This window comes from Crotalus tigris, unplaced genomic scaffold (assembly GCF_016545835.1).
Source record: "Crotalus tigris isolate CLP2741 ecotype Arizona unplaced genomic scaffold, ASM1654583v1 scf7180000018308.1980950, whole genome shotgun sequence".
NCBI classification, from domain to species: domain Eukaryota; kingdom Metazoa; phylum Chordata; class Lepidosauria; order Squamata; family Viperidae; genus Crotalus; species Crotalus tigris.
In genome coordinates, this window is record NW_024096936.1 from 1,298,508 (window position 1) to 1,316,247 (window position 17,740).

At 38.4% G+C, this 17,740-nt stretch overlaps 1 protein-coding gene across 1 annotated transcript in view; it reads left to right on the plus strand.

Moving 5' to 3' along the window:
• The window catches only part of SWAP70 (switching B cell complex subunit SWAP70), a 40,606-nt gene extending 23,965 nt beyond the window's left edge, over window positions 1–16,641 (plus strand). Inside the window, exons 5-12 of the mRNA XM_039350251.1 lie at window positions 7,151–7,297; window positions 7,642–7,750; window positions 9,160–9,341; window positions 12,003–12,110; window positions 12,283–12,449; window positions 13,364–13,562; window positions 14,340–14,436; window positions 16,124–16,641. Of these exons, the coding sequence (XP_039206185.1) occupies window positions 7,151–7,297; window positions 7,642–7,750; window positions 9,160–9,341; window positions 12,003–12,110; window positions 12,283–12,449; window positions 13,364–13,562; window positions 14,340–14,436; window positions 16,124–16,233 (1,119 nt within the window). The 3' untranslated portion in view covers window positions 16,234–16,641. The remainder of the gene's footprint in view (window positions 1–7,150; window positions 7,298–7,641; window positions 7,751–9,159; window positions 9,342–12,002; window positions 12,111–12,282; window positions 12,450–13,363; window positions 13,563–14,339; window positions 14,437–16,123) is intronic.
• Window positions 16,642–17,740: the final 1,099 nt, after the last annotated feature.

The following is a 17,740-nucleotide window of genomic DNA, read 5'->3' on the forward strand; positions in this document are numbered from 1 at the left end:
TAGATGAATAAATAAATTTCGTTATTTTAATCAGCTTCTGCAATTCAAAATAAGAGCTCTGAACTGAAAAACATTTGCTGTGTTCTCTATGAAATTTAAAGTCAGCATCCCTATCAGACAATATTCACTGTATCATAGAACTTCTATACCAGTAATTCCATGGCACCATTTCTGACTAAAACATTAACAGTTTAACATGGGATTTGGGGCCCACTACCAAATATGGGTCATGAGAGATAAACATGCCAAGTGAATTTTTAAACCCACAGATTATAATTTCCTATAATGATAGAAATTATAATTGATTATATTAGATATTACCAATAAAAAAAATAGGTTTGACTTCCAAGTATCCCTACACTTGTTTAGGGCTAAGCTAATTTATCCCAGACAACTTAAGTCCTCTAGTGTCATGCAAACCATTTACTGAAGATTTGATGAGCTTTACTCCCAAGACTGAAATGATATCCTAGATCAGACCTGGGCATTTTATGGCACTTGGGCCACGTTTGGCCCTTTGGCTGTCTCTGCCAGCCCATGTGAGGTCAATCAGAAATTAGAAATCAAATCTAAATAAGCGCACTGCAGGGGACAAAGAGCTCCTTCAGTCAGCTAATCGCCTCAGGAGGGCAAGGAACAAAGCTTTTTCCTGCACCTGTGCATTGCTTGCTCACCTGAAGCAGCCTGAGGAGGTAGTGGTCATCCTGTGAGGGAATCTGGGCTTGGCCATCCACCATTGTCTCAGTAAAAGCGTGGCCTTATGGGAAAATGGCTGGAGCAGAGCAAGGAACTATTGGTTTGACCCTCCACAACGGTCCCAGTTCCTTGTGTGGGAAAGTTTATTGTCCATCTCTGTCCCTAGAGAGACCATATGATAAAGGAGCCTCTCTAAGAACTGTCATTATCTGTTTCCTTGCCACTTTTCTCACACGAGGTAGGCCTGAAGAAAAGAAAAGAAAAGAAGGGAGGGTTTAGGAGGCACCCAAAGTTTCTTACTGGTTGTTATTGGGGGTGTCAGCTCAGTTGCACCATAGATTTTTCTCTTGGAAGAGGAGACAATTTCTTTTTTTTTTAAAAAAAGGCAGGAAATCAGGAGAGAACTGGCAGCCGTACAGCCTCCTTAATGGCAGAAAAATGACATTTACTTTGTTATGCTTTGCTGCCAAATGAAAATGACTGTTGTTCCTGGCAGAGTGAATAGCAATAGCACTTAGACTTACATACCGCTTCATAGTGCTTTATAGCCCTCTATAAGCAGTTTTACAGAGTCAGGATATTGCCTCCAACAATCTGGGTCCTCATTTTACTGACCTCAGAAGGATGAAAGGCTGAGTCAAAATCGAACTGCTAATTGCTGGCAGTCGGCAGTCAGCAAAATTAGCCTGTAATATTGCATTCTAACCACTGTGCCACCATGGCTTTTATGGTGGTATCATACATGTTTGAGGTACATTGATTTTAATATTATTATATTTTATTATATTTTATTATATTATATTATATTATATTATTATCTCTTTTACTTTTATTTATGTAAGAAAATTTAAGAAGGCTTTTCTTTAAAGTAGGGGTGTCAAACTTGCCGTGCCATGTGACGTATCGTGACATATCGTGACTTTTTTCTCCTTGCTGAAGCTGGGGGGTGTGTGTGCGGCTTTTGGGTGACACATCCGGCCTGTGGGCCAGCAGTTTGATACCCCTGCTTTAAAGGAAGGTCTAGCAGTGTTGTAAATAGATGCAGAATTCTGACATACTAAGAAATTTCCACAGGTTGTAAAAAAAAGGTGAAAAAGAAAAGATAGACTAATAATTTTATTTTTATTGTTACAATGCTGTGATGATCTAATTCATTTATTATCCAATATCTAAGTTATCAATATGCTGTTACCCACAATCTAAGTAGTAATGTGGCAATCAGCATCTTAAAAGCAAAGAGAACCTGAGTTTTATAGAACTTAAATTCTATAAAAATGTATAAACTTGTTTTGCACTTGTCTGCGGTGTCTCATATTTGAATATGACATAAAACATAGAGCATATGAGGGCATAAAGAGGAAGCGTAAATCTCAGAAGCCCAGGTGCATGGCTAGGAAGGGGGAAGGATGGGAAAGGTTTGCTTAAATCACATGTCAATTGTGGGTTAGTTTTAATGCAACAAAGACCCTTAAAAATTGCTTGCACATCTGACCCAGTTCTGTCAGGTGATTTTTCAAATATTTCCCAATGTATAATTTCATTTATAAGGCATTGTGATTAAATGTCTTTTGAGCACAGCATAAGATAGATCACAACACTGCATGCAACCAACTTACATTGCTGCCTGAAGCTCTGATATTTTATTGTAAAGCATTTTTTTTAAATGCCTCATTTGCCTTTCAAGAAAGTGTTTGCAATTGATCTAAGACATTTAGCTTAAATCTAGTTTTCTTTAAATTTAACTCACTGCTTTACAGGGATTCAATAGCATTCTGTTTGTGCTTTATTTTAAGAATAGTATATCTTACAGTAAAGCATTGGAGGGTTTTTATCTTTAAAATATGAAATTGTGCGTTTGTTGTGTTTCGGTTGGTGAATTGGCACTACAATTCAGATTTCTAAAAACAAGTAAAAGTGAAAGGGACAATAATTAGTGAGGAAACTGATTTAGTTAAGGTTCATAAACTTTTAACTGAGACTTGTGGATTGCCCAAAATGAATAACTTTCTGAAAGGCAAATAGAATAGAATATCTGGCTGACTACGATGAACCATAATAATGAAAAGGCATAGCCTCTCAACTCCTGCTTTAGCTGTGTCTTCTTCAACAAAACTCTTTGTGATGTGTTAGGACATTGTGAAGATCAGAATTGAAGAAGCTTGAGACTGATAGAACAGCGGATGGTGATATTTATATGTTTGAAATGAATGTCAATATCCAGGACCAGATAAATGGCATCCTAGGGCAGTGATGGCAAACCTTTTAGAGACCGAGTGCCCAAACTGCAACCCCAAACCCACTTATGCATTGTCGAGTGCCGGCTGGGTATGGCCCATTGGCTGGGTGTGGCCAATTGGGTGAGTGTGGCCAATTAGGTGGGCGTGGCTGCAGTGGTAACGGCAGACTGGGTGGGACTAAAAAGTTCAATCAGTCAATTCCAACTTTACAAGATCTTTTTTTTTTCCCGCGAGAAGTTGAAATTGACTCATTGATTGAACCTATTTTTTTTTGGACATGGCAGCGGAGGCGTAAAGCGAAAAGGTTTTATAAAACCTAGCTGAAGGCCTAGGACTGGGGCAACGGCGCGTGTGCCCACAGAGAGGGCTCTGAGTGCCACCTCTGGCACTCGTGCCATAGGTTCGCCACCACTGTCCTAGGGTATGAAAGGAATTAATCTAGCCAAGCTCTTATCCGGTATCATTGAGGCATCCTGAAAGATTTGGGAATTGCCAGGTGCTTGGAGGATAGTAAGCAATGTTCCCATCTTCAGAAAGGGGAAAAAGGAAGAGTTAGCTGACTGTATGCTAGTCAGTCTAACATTGGTACCTGGGAGAGCCAGGTATCTGGTTTCCCACCCAGACATTAGGCCCCCACAGCGTATGAGCTTATTTAGTGTGATGGTTGTCTGTTTATTTGGTTTTGTTCTATGCATACAATGTACATTTATTTTCCTTTATATTTAACCAGTATTATGATTATTTTATTGATTAAAATGCAAAGCTCTGTTAGGATACAAAAATCATATGCATGCCTGTAGAATGTGAGATATCTGGCTTGGTAATAATACATGTGAAAAATAACTTGGAGTAGTACAGATAATCCTCACTTACTGGCTGTCTTGTTTAATGACTGTTTGAACTTACAATCGTGTAAAAATAACACCTTTGCCACCTGTCCTCAGATGTCGTAGCATCCTGTGGTCAAGTGATTCTTGTGCTTCACAAATGAATTCTGATAAGCAGACTTAATGGAGAATGAAAAAGTAAAATTTCAAGTTGCAATCGTGTGATGTCTTGCTTAACAACTGCAGTGACTCACATAACAACCACATGGGAAGTGACATTATAAGTCAGTCATGGTCATATGACTTTTCACTAAGTGACCATAGCACTAAGCAATGGATTTGTTGGTTCCAGTTGGGGTCGCTAAGCAAGGACTACCTATAATGGATTGCAAACTGAGCAAGAACCAACAGTGTAAGGTGGCTGAAAACAAGAAAATACAATTTCAGGCTGCATCAGTAGAAGCATAATTTCAAAATTCAGGAAGTAATATTTACGCCCTATTCTATTTATACCGCATTCTGAGCACCACATTTGAATTTGAAAAAAACTGGCATCTATATAGAGAAGCACAATAAAGATGATCAGGGGATTAAAAACTGTAACCTATAAATAGTGATTGAAAGTTCTGGTAATGTTTAGCTATCTTTCTTTGGATATCTGAAGAATGTCATATAGAACAGAGGTCCCCAACTTTTGGGCACCAGTTTTTCCGCGGACCAGAGAGTGCGTGGGTTTATGTGCTGCCTGCAACCCACACATGGGGCTTTGCTTGTTTGTGTGGACCGGTTGCTGGCATGCCGTGGCCCAGTACCGGTCCACGGACCGGGGGTTGTGGACCCCTGATATAGAAAATATCTATTCCAGAATGTAGGACATGAAAAAATGAATTTAAGTTACTGGAAGGCAGATTCTGTTTGAATGTTAGGGAAGAAAAAAGTCTCTTAAGAAGTGTTTGACAGTGGAACCGATTATCCAGGGAGATGGTGGGTCTCCCTTTTATCAAATCAGTTCAAGTGGAGGCTGGATGGCCATTTTTCTGGGATGCTTGAATTTGGATTCCTTTATAATTAGGATTTTGGATTTGATGCTTAGGTAGCCATTTCCAAATTTGTGTTTCTAATGTGAGTTCTCTTTCATATTGCACATTTTAAGAAAGAAAAAAAAACCTGGTGGGTATTTACAGCTCATTCAGAAAGTATTCAGACCCCCTTCACTTCTGTCAATTTTGTTATGCTACAGCCTGATTCTACAGTTGTTAAAATTCATTTTATTTCTCCTTAATCTACATTCAGTACCCCATAATGACAAAGTGAAAACAGAATTTTAGAAAAAAAATCTAAAATTCTGTTTTCACTTTGTCATTATGGGGTACGGAGTGTACCATAGATTAATGAGAAAAAAATGAATTTCAACAACTTGAATCAGGCTGCAGGTGAACAAAATTGACAAAAGTGAAAGGGGTCTGAATACTTTCTCAATGCACTGTATGTTAATAAAATTGGTAAACAGCAAAGATTCAAGGACTAATTCATAGGATTTTCAGCGTCTTTAGTATCTAGTAAATTATTTCGTTTTAAATAATAGGATGATCTATCTTTAAATGTGAATTTCTCTCTCTGTCTCACACCATTTAAATAGCTTACAAAGTGGATGATTTCTAACAGGTATGTGCTCTTATCTTTTAAAATTACAACAGTCATTTGATACTGAATGATAGATGATGAAGATAATTTGTGCTCTTCAAAGACCACAGTTTTGTTTACATCATGTAATCACTTTAAATATATATTTTAGATACTAAATATTGTTTACATTTTAAGTAAACTTCCAGTAGAGAATGGAAGGATGCATATATCTGTACTGGACTTGATCTTCTGTGTCTTAGAATCAGATGCAAGTGGACCAATTAAGGAATTGCTTAAGAAAATTTATAGTTCACCATACAGGATTTTATATTCCACCCACATAGATAAAACATTCATGTTATGATTTTGCCTATGTTTGCCACCCTAGGGCGGGGCATAAGGAGACAGATTTATGCAAAAGTGTTGTTTCCATAACATTTAGTGAGATTTTATGGTGATTCTGAATTGTTTGAAGTTGTAGCTGGGAACCTTGTTATATGCTTCTTCCTTTATGAATTTCCTGCCAGCCATTCTGAATTGAGACATGGTTATTCCCACTTTTTCAAAACATAAACATTGTACAGGTCTTGTACTAATGTTCCTACATTATATAGGGCTTGTTAATTTAATTTTTGCTACTTGTTAGTTTTCAGATTGAAATTAATAATTATCTTCCTTATTTTCTAATCCGTAAGTAGAATTTGATGGAAGAATGAACTAATGAATCCTTTTCCATCTTCAACATTTTGCTGTTTACCACTTTAGACTTGGGAACTGGGATGGTTTTTCAATTGGACTGAAGTTGGGAGGCAGGGTTTAAAAGATATAATTTGTTGTTGTTGTTAGTTGTGAAGTCGTGTCCAACCCATTGTGACCCCATGGACAACGTTTCTCCAGGCCTTCTTGTCCTCTACCATCTTCTGGAGTCCATTTAAGCTCACGCCTACTGCTTCAGTGACTCCATCCAGCCATCTCATTCTCTGTCATCCCTTTCTTCTATTGCCCTCAATCTTTCCCAGCATTAGGGTCTTCTCCAGTGAGTCCTTCCTTTTCATTAGGTGGCCAAAATATTTGAGTTTCAACTTCAGGATCTGGCCTTCTAAAGAGCAGTCAGGGTTGATCTCCTCTAGGACTGACCAGTTTGATCGCCTTGCAGTCCAGGGGACTCGCAGGAGTCTTCTCCAGCACCATAGTTCAAAGGCCTCAATTCTTTGGCATTCTTTCTTATGGTCCAACTTTCACAGCCATACATTGCAACTGGGAAAACCATGGCCTAAAAGATATAATAGAAGGACCCAATCAACTGGTCAAAAGAGCTTTAGAGTCAGTGAATTCACATCTGGTCGGGTAATCAGAATAATGTAATGTAGAACCTATTGCTTTTCAGTTGCTAGCAGTAGAATTTTTAAGCTAACAATTTTTTTCATGAGTAGAAATAGAGGCTGAGTGTTAGCTTGCTTACTGGCAGAGAGGACTTCCTGTCCATTCAATAACTATCAGGGTGGGTGATTTTTTTTTTTTTTTGTCTAAGGATTTACGTTTTTTTCTTACTGAAGATAAAAAGTTGAATTACTCTGATGGTTTTTCACAAACTGTGCTTGTTAAAAATTATGTTTAAATGCCTACAGTGATTGGATTGAAAAGTTTGATTAATATCTGTTGAAATAAATTGGCATTTATTAATTGTATCTGGATTTGGGATCAGAATTTAAACGCTCCAAATTAAAATAATGTAATAAAGTAATTACTTCATTGTTTTTATAGGGTTATATGTGGAAGAAGGGTCATAAAAGGAAAAACTGGACAGAACGTTGGTTTGTTTTAAAACCAAATGTTATATCATACTATGTTAGTGAAGATTTAAAAGACAAAAGAGGAGACATTGCACTGGATGGCAACTGTACTGTAGAGGTAAAAATAAAGAAATGATTGGAAAATAATACTTTTCTAGATGATGAATATGAAAATAATTTAACTTACATATTTTTTATTCACCTGCTAGATAAATTCTGAAATATTTATTTGGATGGAGAATATAATGGAGTGCTAACAATAGCACTCATGAAAAGAGGAAAGAAATCTTTACTTTTTGAAATGTTCCATTCAGGATTTTTTCTTAGTTTATGAAATACATATCATTTGGGATGTTTCATATGTTTAGAGGCTCTGAACTAACAAACAATATTGTGAATGTCAGTGTAATGTCATATTTGCTATGCTTCATAGGAAACTAAATCTAATTTTCTCTTTATTAGGGCTTGCCTGACAAAGATGGCAAAAAATGTCTCTTTCTTATAAAAAATTTAGAAAAATGTTTTGAGATTAGTGCCTCTGATAAAAAGAAGAAACAGGAGTGGATTCAAGGTAAACTATTACTGCTTTGCTTGATAGAAGCCAGCTAGGTAGCTTGTAAATTCTGTTTTTCTATTCACTGCTTAATGGACCCTCCTGTTCATGTGCCTGTTGTGAAGTCATTGTAAATCTGACTGTTAATAAGATTATAAATATCTTATTAAACTTCAGGCCAATGAAGATAATAGACAACCATTTGTCTGAAATGGTATAGGGCAGTGATGGAGACTGAGTGCCCAAACTGCAACCCAAAACCCACTCATGCATCGTTGGGTGCCGGTGGGTATGGCCCATTGGGTAGGTGTGGCCCATTGGGTGGGCGTGGCTGTGGTAATGGCAGACTGGATGGGACTAAAAAGTTCAATCAATTCCAACTTTGCAAGATCTTTTTTTCCCCGCGAGAAGTTGAAATTGACTGATTGAACCTTTTTTTTTTGCACATGGTAGCAGAGGCCTAAAGCGAAAAGGTTTTATAAAACTCAGCTGAAGGCCTAGGACTGGGGTGACGGCACACGTGCCCATAGAGAGGGCTCTGAGTGCCACCTCTGGCACCCGTGCCATAGGTTTGCTACCACTGGTATAGGGTCTCCTGCCTAAGCAGGTGGTTGCAACTAGAACAGTGGTTCTCAACCTGTGGGTCGGGACCCCATTTGGGGTCGAACGACCATTTCATGGGGGTCGCCAAACAATGCAGTCCGCCATTTTTTCCCCCTTTTCCTTAGCTGTGCTACTCCCTTTTATTCTATTGGCTTTTGAAAGCCAATAGAATAGACTCTCTTGAATAGAGTAAAAGCCAGTAGGAATTGTCCAGGCTGTCTCTGCTCTGCTGAGCCCACCAAAAGTCCCATTCTGCAAACGGTGCTGCACCAGTTGAGTAGTCCTTGACTTACGACCGGTTGAGTAGTCCTCGACTTACGACCGGTTGGGGGTCGTGGCATTAAAAAGGTTGAAAACCACTGCACTAGAAGACCTCCAAGATCCCTTCCAACTCTGTTATTCTGAGCTAAATAATTCTTTAATTACTGTTTCAGTTTCTCTCTTTTGGCCAAATGTTTTTGCTCTGTATTACATATCTGACTGTACATCTCACTGGTTTTACCACAGACTAAATAATACCCCCTCCCCCAATTCAACGATTGTGGTGTCAAAATGTATTTCATTGTATGGAGAGCTGACATTATTGCAAAGTACAAATTGTATTTGATATTAAATTGTTTTCATTCTGATATTTCACAACTATAATTATATATCTCTATTACACTATTGATATTGTTACGCTATGGGGGGGTTTTGGCAAACAAATGTGATTTTATTTTTAAAATTACTGATGAAGCTCTAACGTTAGAAACTGAACAGCACTGAAGACTGAAAAAGTATGGGCTTAAGTTAGAAATATTATTGTGGCTATTCTCATTATTTAGCCATCCAGACAACGGTAAATCTGCTGAAATTGAAAAGCCCTTCACCTCATAAAGAGGCACGCCAGAAACGGAAAGAATTACGCCAAAAACTACAGGCGGAACAAGCAGAACTGGAGAGGCAAATGAAAGAGCTCCAAATAGCAAATGAGAATAAACAGAAGGAACTGGAAACCGTCCGAAAGGTAAATTTGAGTTTTTATAACATTTTACAGTGTAAGATTAATACTTTAGCTGTAAATTGTATGGATTTGAGGGGACTGTAGAAGTCATTGTTCTTCTTAGTTCTTCTTATTCTTGGTTGATGCTGTTATTAAAATTTGTCATTCTGGGTAGTAGGGTTTTCTGATTTTTTGCCAGGCTCACTTAGTTCATACAGCAGAGCTGTCAATGTACAATGTCATGAGGAAGTTGTTCTTCAGGTAGAACCTGACATTGATTAGGACTGAGAGGGATTGATTGGCCCAAGGCTTCATAGCTGGCTTCTATAGCTAAGGGGAAACGAGCCAGTCTACCCATTCCTTGTCCAGTAGCTTAACTATCACACTGTGATTCATGACTATAGCAATGTATATATTAATATATGGAAATAATTTAGTGCTGTCCTAGGAAAGTGCCTTGAACATAATTGTCCAAAATCAAGCCTCAGGGCTCAAGGAAGCCGAACAGGTTGGTGAAGTTCCTTCTTAAGGTTTCTGTTACAGCATTGCCACAGGGAATGGGTACCCTTGCGTCATTCTTCTTAAATATTCCTGGAAATGTTGTCTTATGGAAAACTTGAGTGGTAGGAGAAAGTGTTTGTCCCCAATTTGGGTGAATATAGATGTTTTACTAGATTTAAAGAAAGCGTTGTTGGAATGAAAAATGCTATGAATTGAAACCACAGAAATTCTTGTTTGGAATGATAATACAGAGGTGTTTTTCCCAGTAATTTGCACATTGCTTGTTTTACAGTCAAGGAGAGGTTTCTTAGGTGATGCCAGGCACTCAGTTCAGCTTGAAATAATGTTATAGACCAGGGGTCCAACCCCCGGTCCATGGACCAATACCAGGCCATGGAATGCCAGCAACCAGTCTGCCCAAACAACCAAAGCCCCATCCATGGGATGCAGGCAGCATACAAATCACACACTCTCCGGTCCATGGGAAAACCTTACTCTGCGGAACTGGTCCCAGGTGCCCAAAAGGTTGGAGACCTCTGTTATAGACTAAGGAATTGATAAGAATCTCTGCTTTTCCCCCCTCCTAATGCTTTCATAGCCATGAATATTTTATGCATATGAAAGCATAACTGTCTTTAAATAATAACCAAGATGCCAGCTCTTCATTGACAGTTTTGATCACTACAAGGTCAGAATTGTTAGGATATTTCACAGCTAAAATTTGACATGTTGTTGTTAGTTGCGAAGTCATGTCTGACCCATCGCGACCCCATGGACAACGTTTCTCCAGGCCTTCCTGTCCTCTACCATCTTCTGGAGTCCATTTAAGCTCATGCCTACTGCTTCAGTGACTCCATCCAGCCACCTCATTCTTTGTCGTCCCCTTCTTCTGTTGCCCTCAATCTTTCCCAGCATTAGGCCCTTCTACAGTGAGTCCTTCCTTCTCATTAGGTGGCCAAAGTACTTGACATACGCACATCTAAAATATCTTTAATGGTGATTGTAGAATGAGACATGTTTTTACATCTCATATGTAAAAACAGAACTTGAGTACTTTCAATGTAAAATAAAATGAGCATTCAAGCAGAGAATAAATACACAAGAACCAAATATAGCACACAAAAGCTATACTTTATGAATTTCAGCCATATTCTAAAGGAAAAGTTCCAGTATTAGTCAAGTAATGAATCCAAGAAAATTGAGATTACTTGTGTAATGAGACAGGAGTATTGTATCACTCTGAAGTTCTAGAAAAACTTTCTATCATAGATGTAGGATTTGGATATTTGACATTGATGGTGGCTTGCTGTATTTTTTTTAAGCAACATAACAACCTAACAAAAGCAAGAATGAAGTCAAGTTTGTTGAATCAGTGTGTTAATTTAAACCTAAAGTTTAATGATTGATAGAAAGGAATGCCAGTTTAGCCAAGCCAAATTACCTGAGTCATTGAAATGTGCTTTCCCATCGGTAGATTGAGAGTATTAGGAACCAATAATAGTGCTACGGTAAGCATTAAATGTTGCACAAGTACTCCTTTATACTACTTCCTTATTTTCGTTTAACCAAACCATTCAGAAACTTCTAATTAAGCATGCCTCAAAATATGCGAGGATTACTTTATTAGAAAAATTCACTTCCCAAATTTCTCATACTTCTCGTGCAACAAAATACTATAGTTTACTTATTTTGACAGAGTAAGTTTGAGCTAGAAGGAATAGTTTTTGCATGAGTTTTGAGCAGTGACTGTGCTATTTTTGGAAATGCTTATCTTATCTCCAGTTCTACAGAAACCTGTGTAGAGTTTAATCTTTCACCAACTTTTTATTGTTTATGCACCATTTTAGAGCTGATAGCGGTTGATCTTTTCAGAATGTTTTACATGAAGCCTCAGTGGAGACTTGGAGGTCCTTCCTTACTTTACTCCCTTCTTGATGCAAATCATTCTTTTCTTTTTAGTTTTGAATACATACATACATACATACATACATACATACATACATACATACATACATATATATATATATATATATATATATATATGTATTTCCCATTGATAAAATTTTTGCTTTTATAAAAAAAATATAAGAACTATGTTTATGGGTACATACTGATAGTTTATCTGTACTTCCATATGTACATTAACTGGAAACAGATGCTAATTGTTTTCTTTCTTTGGCCCAGCAACTAGAAGAGGCAGCCGCTCGAGCATCAGAAGAAGAGACAAAACGCCTGCAGACTCAAATGGAATTACAAGATCGATTCAGTCTTGAACTGGAGAGAGAGAAAATGGTACATGTCAGCAAAAGAATGGGCAAACTCTGAAGCGGTTTCTTTAATGATATATTTACAGTGTGTGCATATTTGGACAAAAAGGAAAAGCCACACACTTTCTTCTTCTCTCTCATAAGAAATAGGAAGCACTGCTTGTCCTGAAGGATAATAAAGAATTCTTGTTTTCTAGGTAAGACAGAAAATGGAAGAACAGGTTGCTCAGAAATCATCTGAGCTTGAGCAGTACTTACTGAGAGTCAAAGAACTTGAGGAAATGTATAAGCAGCTACAGGAAGCTTTGGAGGATGAGAAACAAGCCCGTCAAGATGAGGAAACTGTCAGGAGACTTCAGGCCAGGTCAGTGTGTAATTTGATAGAATTGGATGCTAAGGCTGGCAGTCAATTATGTTCCAGAAGGAATGATGGCAGAGACATAGAAACTGCAGACTGCCCAAGTAACCTAACTACCATTCTTATGTTTAAAAAGTGTCCTCTGTCCTTGAATCATTCTGAAGGATTGTTTCCCTCTTTCTGCTTCTCAGCATATTATAGTACCACAGACAAGTAAACAAAATATGTCATGTGGAGTTGTTTGTAGATCAATAAATAAGTTGAAGCAAATGGATGAAGCATATTTAATTGAACTATTGATAGTCCTTGACTTACAACTTTTTGTTTAATGTCGGTTCAAAGTTACCACAGCCTTGGAAAAGGACTTACCTCTGTTCTTGAAGCTATGACCATCTTACCTCCTCCATGGTCATGTGATTATAATTTAGATGCTTGGCAACTAGCTTGCATTTATGACAGTTGCGGAATCATATGGTCATAATCATGATTTATGAGCTTCCCAGCTAACTTCTGACAAATATAGTCAATTGGGGAAGCTGAATTCAGTTAACCACCATATGATTCAATTAACCACATGATTTGCTTAATGACCATGGTAAACCTCATTAAATTGGGTCCAGTCATATAATGGCTTGGTTTATGACCACATTGTTTAGCAACCAAAATTCTGGTCTCAACCTGTAGTTATAAGTCAGGGACTACTTGTAGATGCTAAATGAGGTAATGAAAAAGGAAACCACCTACCTTGTGTGTGGGATGCTTTCATTTCTGAATGTGATTGCTTGATGGACTTGAAGTGCAAAACCGAGCAATTTCTGTGGAACTATTTTAGGTTATATGTTTTTTTGACTAATTAGTCCATGCGGGAAAGGCATACATGTTGTGCCAGTCCTGAATTAATATGTCTTCTTGGCTACTAGACTGCTAGAAGAAGAGACAAGCAAGAGAGCAGAGTTGGAAAAGTGGCACTTAGAGCAGCAACAAGCCATTCAGGTGACTGAGGCAGAAAAGCAGGAGTTGGAAAACCAGAGAAAAATGAAGGAACGTGCTCTACAGATCGCCATGCAGCAGTTGGAAGAACTGGAATTAGAGAGGAAGCAAGCCTTTGAACAATATGAGGTGAGCGAGTGTAGCCTTCCTAGGATTATACAAAGTATATGAAGGGACACTTTGCAAAATATGTTAATAATAAGGGTCAAGGCAGTTGCATTCCTAGAAGGCTCAGTATGGGCTTTGTAAAGCTTTCCCAAGTCATCTCCCCATAAGCAGACGTGCACAACAGCTTGTCAGCAGTCACCTAAATGTGTTCAAGTGTTGGTAACAGGGCTACTTAAGTCATTTGATTTATACCTTCTTTAAGATACCAGACTGTAGTGGCTCTGACCACTTCACAGAATTGAATCATTTTCTTATTGGGCATTTATGTTTATACAGTATATGCAGGCATAATATTAGACATTAACTGAAAATTTTATCTATAGAGAATTACCAGGATAAAATATTGTACCAGTTTGGTTCAATAGTAAAATGGGTAGAGATGGATCGGAGATAATTGTGACTAAAAGCCATATCAGGTATAGATTTAAGAAGTTGATGAAACTTGGAAAAGTTATTGTAGCTAAGAAATCATGCCTATAGGGATATATAGTTATGCCCCAGTAACTTAGGGGAAGCTTAGCAGCCGCTAAGATTGGCTTTTATGGGCACTGTGAATATATTATTTACAAATGTTTGCAATTGTGTGCTCCTTCATGTGCTGATCCCTGCTCACATCCAGTTAAAGCCCAACCTTTTGTGATCTTGTGGAGAGATGTTCTTGTTGTGCTGTTTTGACAGTCTCTGTTGCAAAAAAAAAAGATATGTTTCTATATCATGTTGATGTTAATTCTGTTTTAGGAGGTAAAGAAGAAATTGGAAGTAGCAGCAAGCAAAACTAAAAGTTGGAAAGATAGAGTAGCTCATCATGAGGGATTAATTCGATTAATTGAACCAGGTAGGAAACAATCCTTTGTTTTGTGAATCAGCATTCATGCAGCTATTTTTATCTTAAGTAACCCATTATGATTTCCAAGAAGTCTGAATATTACTGAGTCAGCCTAGGCTGCATTTCCTGTTTAGTGTGTGCTATTGTCTGGAGAAACATAGCTGAACCAAATTCCAAATAGAAGAAAGGAAATCTGTGCAAACACTGCCAGCTGAGATTTTTAGATGTCTTCAAGTCAAATTTCTCATTAGCCTCATCATGACATAAAGCTCTGTTGGCCTTTGCTCTTGAGGCTTACAGTATTTACAACATTTACATTATTTTGATTGTTCTGCTTTTATACTCATAACTGTCCAATTATAAGTGCTCTATATGAGATTTATGTTGCATCCAGGATAGAATAATGTATGTAACTAGGTTTATTTGCTTTCCCCTTTATGGGAGCTGAACTTCTGAAGGATATTTCTTGAAAGGTTTTTAATGGAATTCAACCAAGCAAATGTGTGTTAATCAACCCCTGAGTTAATCTGCTGTACAAAGAGTATAAGCTCTTAGTTCAACAGGAAATTTTCAGTCAAATGAATTCTGTTATTGTAATGGCATTAAAGTGCAATATAAACATTATTATCTATAAGTATAAATTTATCAGAAAAGATATTGAAATGCTCTTGAGAGCAGCTTTGATATGTCAGCACTACTAAACGTTTTAATAGTTGTTTTAAATTTAAGTCAAGGTGCTGGGAATAAATATTTTCTGTAATGTAGATCACAATATGAAATTGGAAATGGACAGGACAGAAACATTGGACTGACAGTGATTTGTCATAACGTAGAATGGTGTGCAATCTTTGAATAAGATAATTTTTATAGCCAGAAGATAGCTGAGCAATCAATTTAGATATGTCACTTATATGTATTTTTGCATCCAGCATGATGGATGGAGCCCCAAGTGGCCTCAGTAGTACCAACAACCTAACTTTACCAATGGCTCAACAATAGTTCTTCCTGAGCAAGACAGTCTAGCTATAGAAGCAACATTTTAAAAACTATTTAATTAGACTATTGTAATGATTTATATGTGGGTGTTTCCTTGAAGGTTTCTTGGAACCCTCACTTGATGCAGGTAACACCATCAAGATTTAACTGACATAGCCAGACTTTGAACACGGTATATTTCATGTCTAATTGAAGCTGTTAGTTTTGCTTGCAGAGCCCTAAATGACATAGAACTTCAAATACTTCTGTCTCAGGAACTTTAGAAAGAGGTCATCTCGGTTAAAATGTATTGAGGAAAATGCATTATACAGTAAAGGAGAGAAAGGAGTCAAGATAGACGGACATCTTTTAGAATATTCTTAACCCTAGCAATAAAACATGCAGTGGCATTATGATATTTTTGGTACAAGTCAAAATTGATTAAATTGAAAATTCATGTTTGGGTTGAACCATTTTATTAATATTCTTTGGTTTATTTATATTATTTTATTTATGTTTATTTCAAACCATCTTGGTATACATGAGGATGAAAGCATTTGAAAATATTTTTATTTAAATGCTTTTGATTTGGTGCATTTTTAATATACTTTTCCCAACTATATTCTCACATGACTGATCATAAAGCAAAGTTAGAAGAAGATTTTGACACGTGTCGTAAATTAGGTTTAAATTACTAAATGTAAAATATTATGTCTTATAGGTTCCAAGAATTCCTATTTGATCACTAACTGGGGACCGGCGGCCTTCACTGAAGCAGAACTTGAGCAAAGAGAGAGGAGTTGGAAAGGGAAAAGGGGCACTTCTGATTAGTGAATGTGCCTGAAATACATTGGGGACAGCACAGAGCAGAAATCTGCTAATTAAATAAAATATGGTTATACCAATTTATTGCATATACTGCATGCTAGCTCAAGATAGGTAAAGAATTTAAATACAAAATACAAATTCTACCGCACAACATGCATTATAACAGAATTTCTGAGACAGCTAAATGTTTACATAAATTGTTTGAATAATTGTGTGCAGTTAATGAAAATGTAAACGCAATTTAAAGTGTGTTCTTTTTAAATTTGGAATTGGACAAGTTGAACGAACTAGAACACATTGGGAACGTAGTGAGCTTTTATACACATATTGTTAACCTAGGTTGATTAGAAAACTATGAACTTATCCTACTACTTTTATATCTGGAGCAATAAAAGCTTATGTGAACAGCAAGAAGATGGTTATCTTTGGTAGATCCAGGCCAAAGGTACATAGAGAGATATAGCAGTTTTGACCAATATGTCAGTATATTAGTGGCACAATGTTTTGGTGTGTGAGTGAATTGCTTTTCCCCTGTAAATACAGAATATATTCTCAAGTAGTAATTTCAGAATCTTAATAATTCTGTAGTTTGAAAGGGAGAAAAAGAAAAAAAAATTGAACAGCCTACAGCTGACATGTCAAACACAAGACCCGTGGGCCGGATCTGGCCCACAATTGGCCAATATTTGGCCCCGAGGATTCTTGGAAATGGCGCGGGACTGGCCCCTGCTGCCCTGGCCCCGGCCCCAGCTAGTCCGGTGGACCCCAAGGCGCATGCACAGGAGGCAGTGAGCGCATGGGAGCAAACGGCATCCGGCAGCAGGGACTGTGCAGCCCGCAGTGAATACTGGGCCAGCTCTCCAGCAGCAGTGCTGCGGCATCACCAGCAGCACGCAGAATCGGGGGAGCACCTGATGCGGACTGCCGGACATGCCTACTCCATCCCATCTCTTTGGTTGGAGAACAGGTTGCCACTGGTCCTCTCCTCAGCCCCCTGCCAGCCACTCGCGCAGGTCCATTAGGCTGCCACCCAGACCTGCAGGAGGCAAAGTGGTCAGCTAGGAAGCCCTGAGTAGAGGTGGTAAAGCATGGCCAGGGCCAGCAGGCAAAAGGTCACCCTGAGCGGCGAAAGCCAGATCCCCATTGGCGTCATGACCGCCCAGGCCCAGCAAAGATGGACCTAATGGACCTGTGTGAGCTTCTGGCAGCGCCGGTCTGAGGGGCCAAGATGCCTCGGGTGCGTGAGGGGAACAGGCTCCACACATGGGCCAAGGACAAGATCTGCGAGGGGGCCAAGGAGATGACCAGCAGTGGCTTCCTCTCAAACTGCAAGCAAAAACAGATGGGATGAAGTAGGCATGTCCGGCAGTCTGCATCATGCACTTCCCCCTCCCCTACTCCACCTGCTGCTGGAGGACTGGCCTGGTATTCGTAGCAAGCTGTGGAGCCTCAGAGTGCACTAGTCGAGGGGTCGGCAGGCTATGGCTGCTGATGGACACCATCGTCCTCA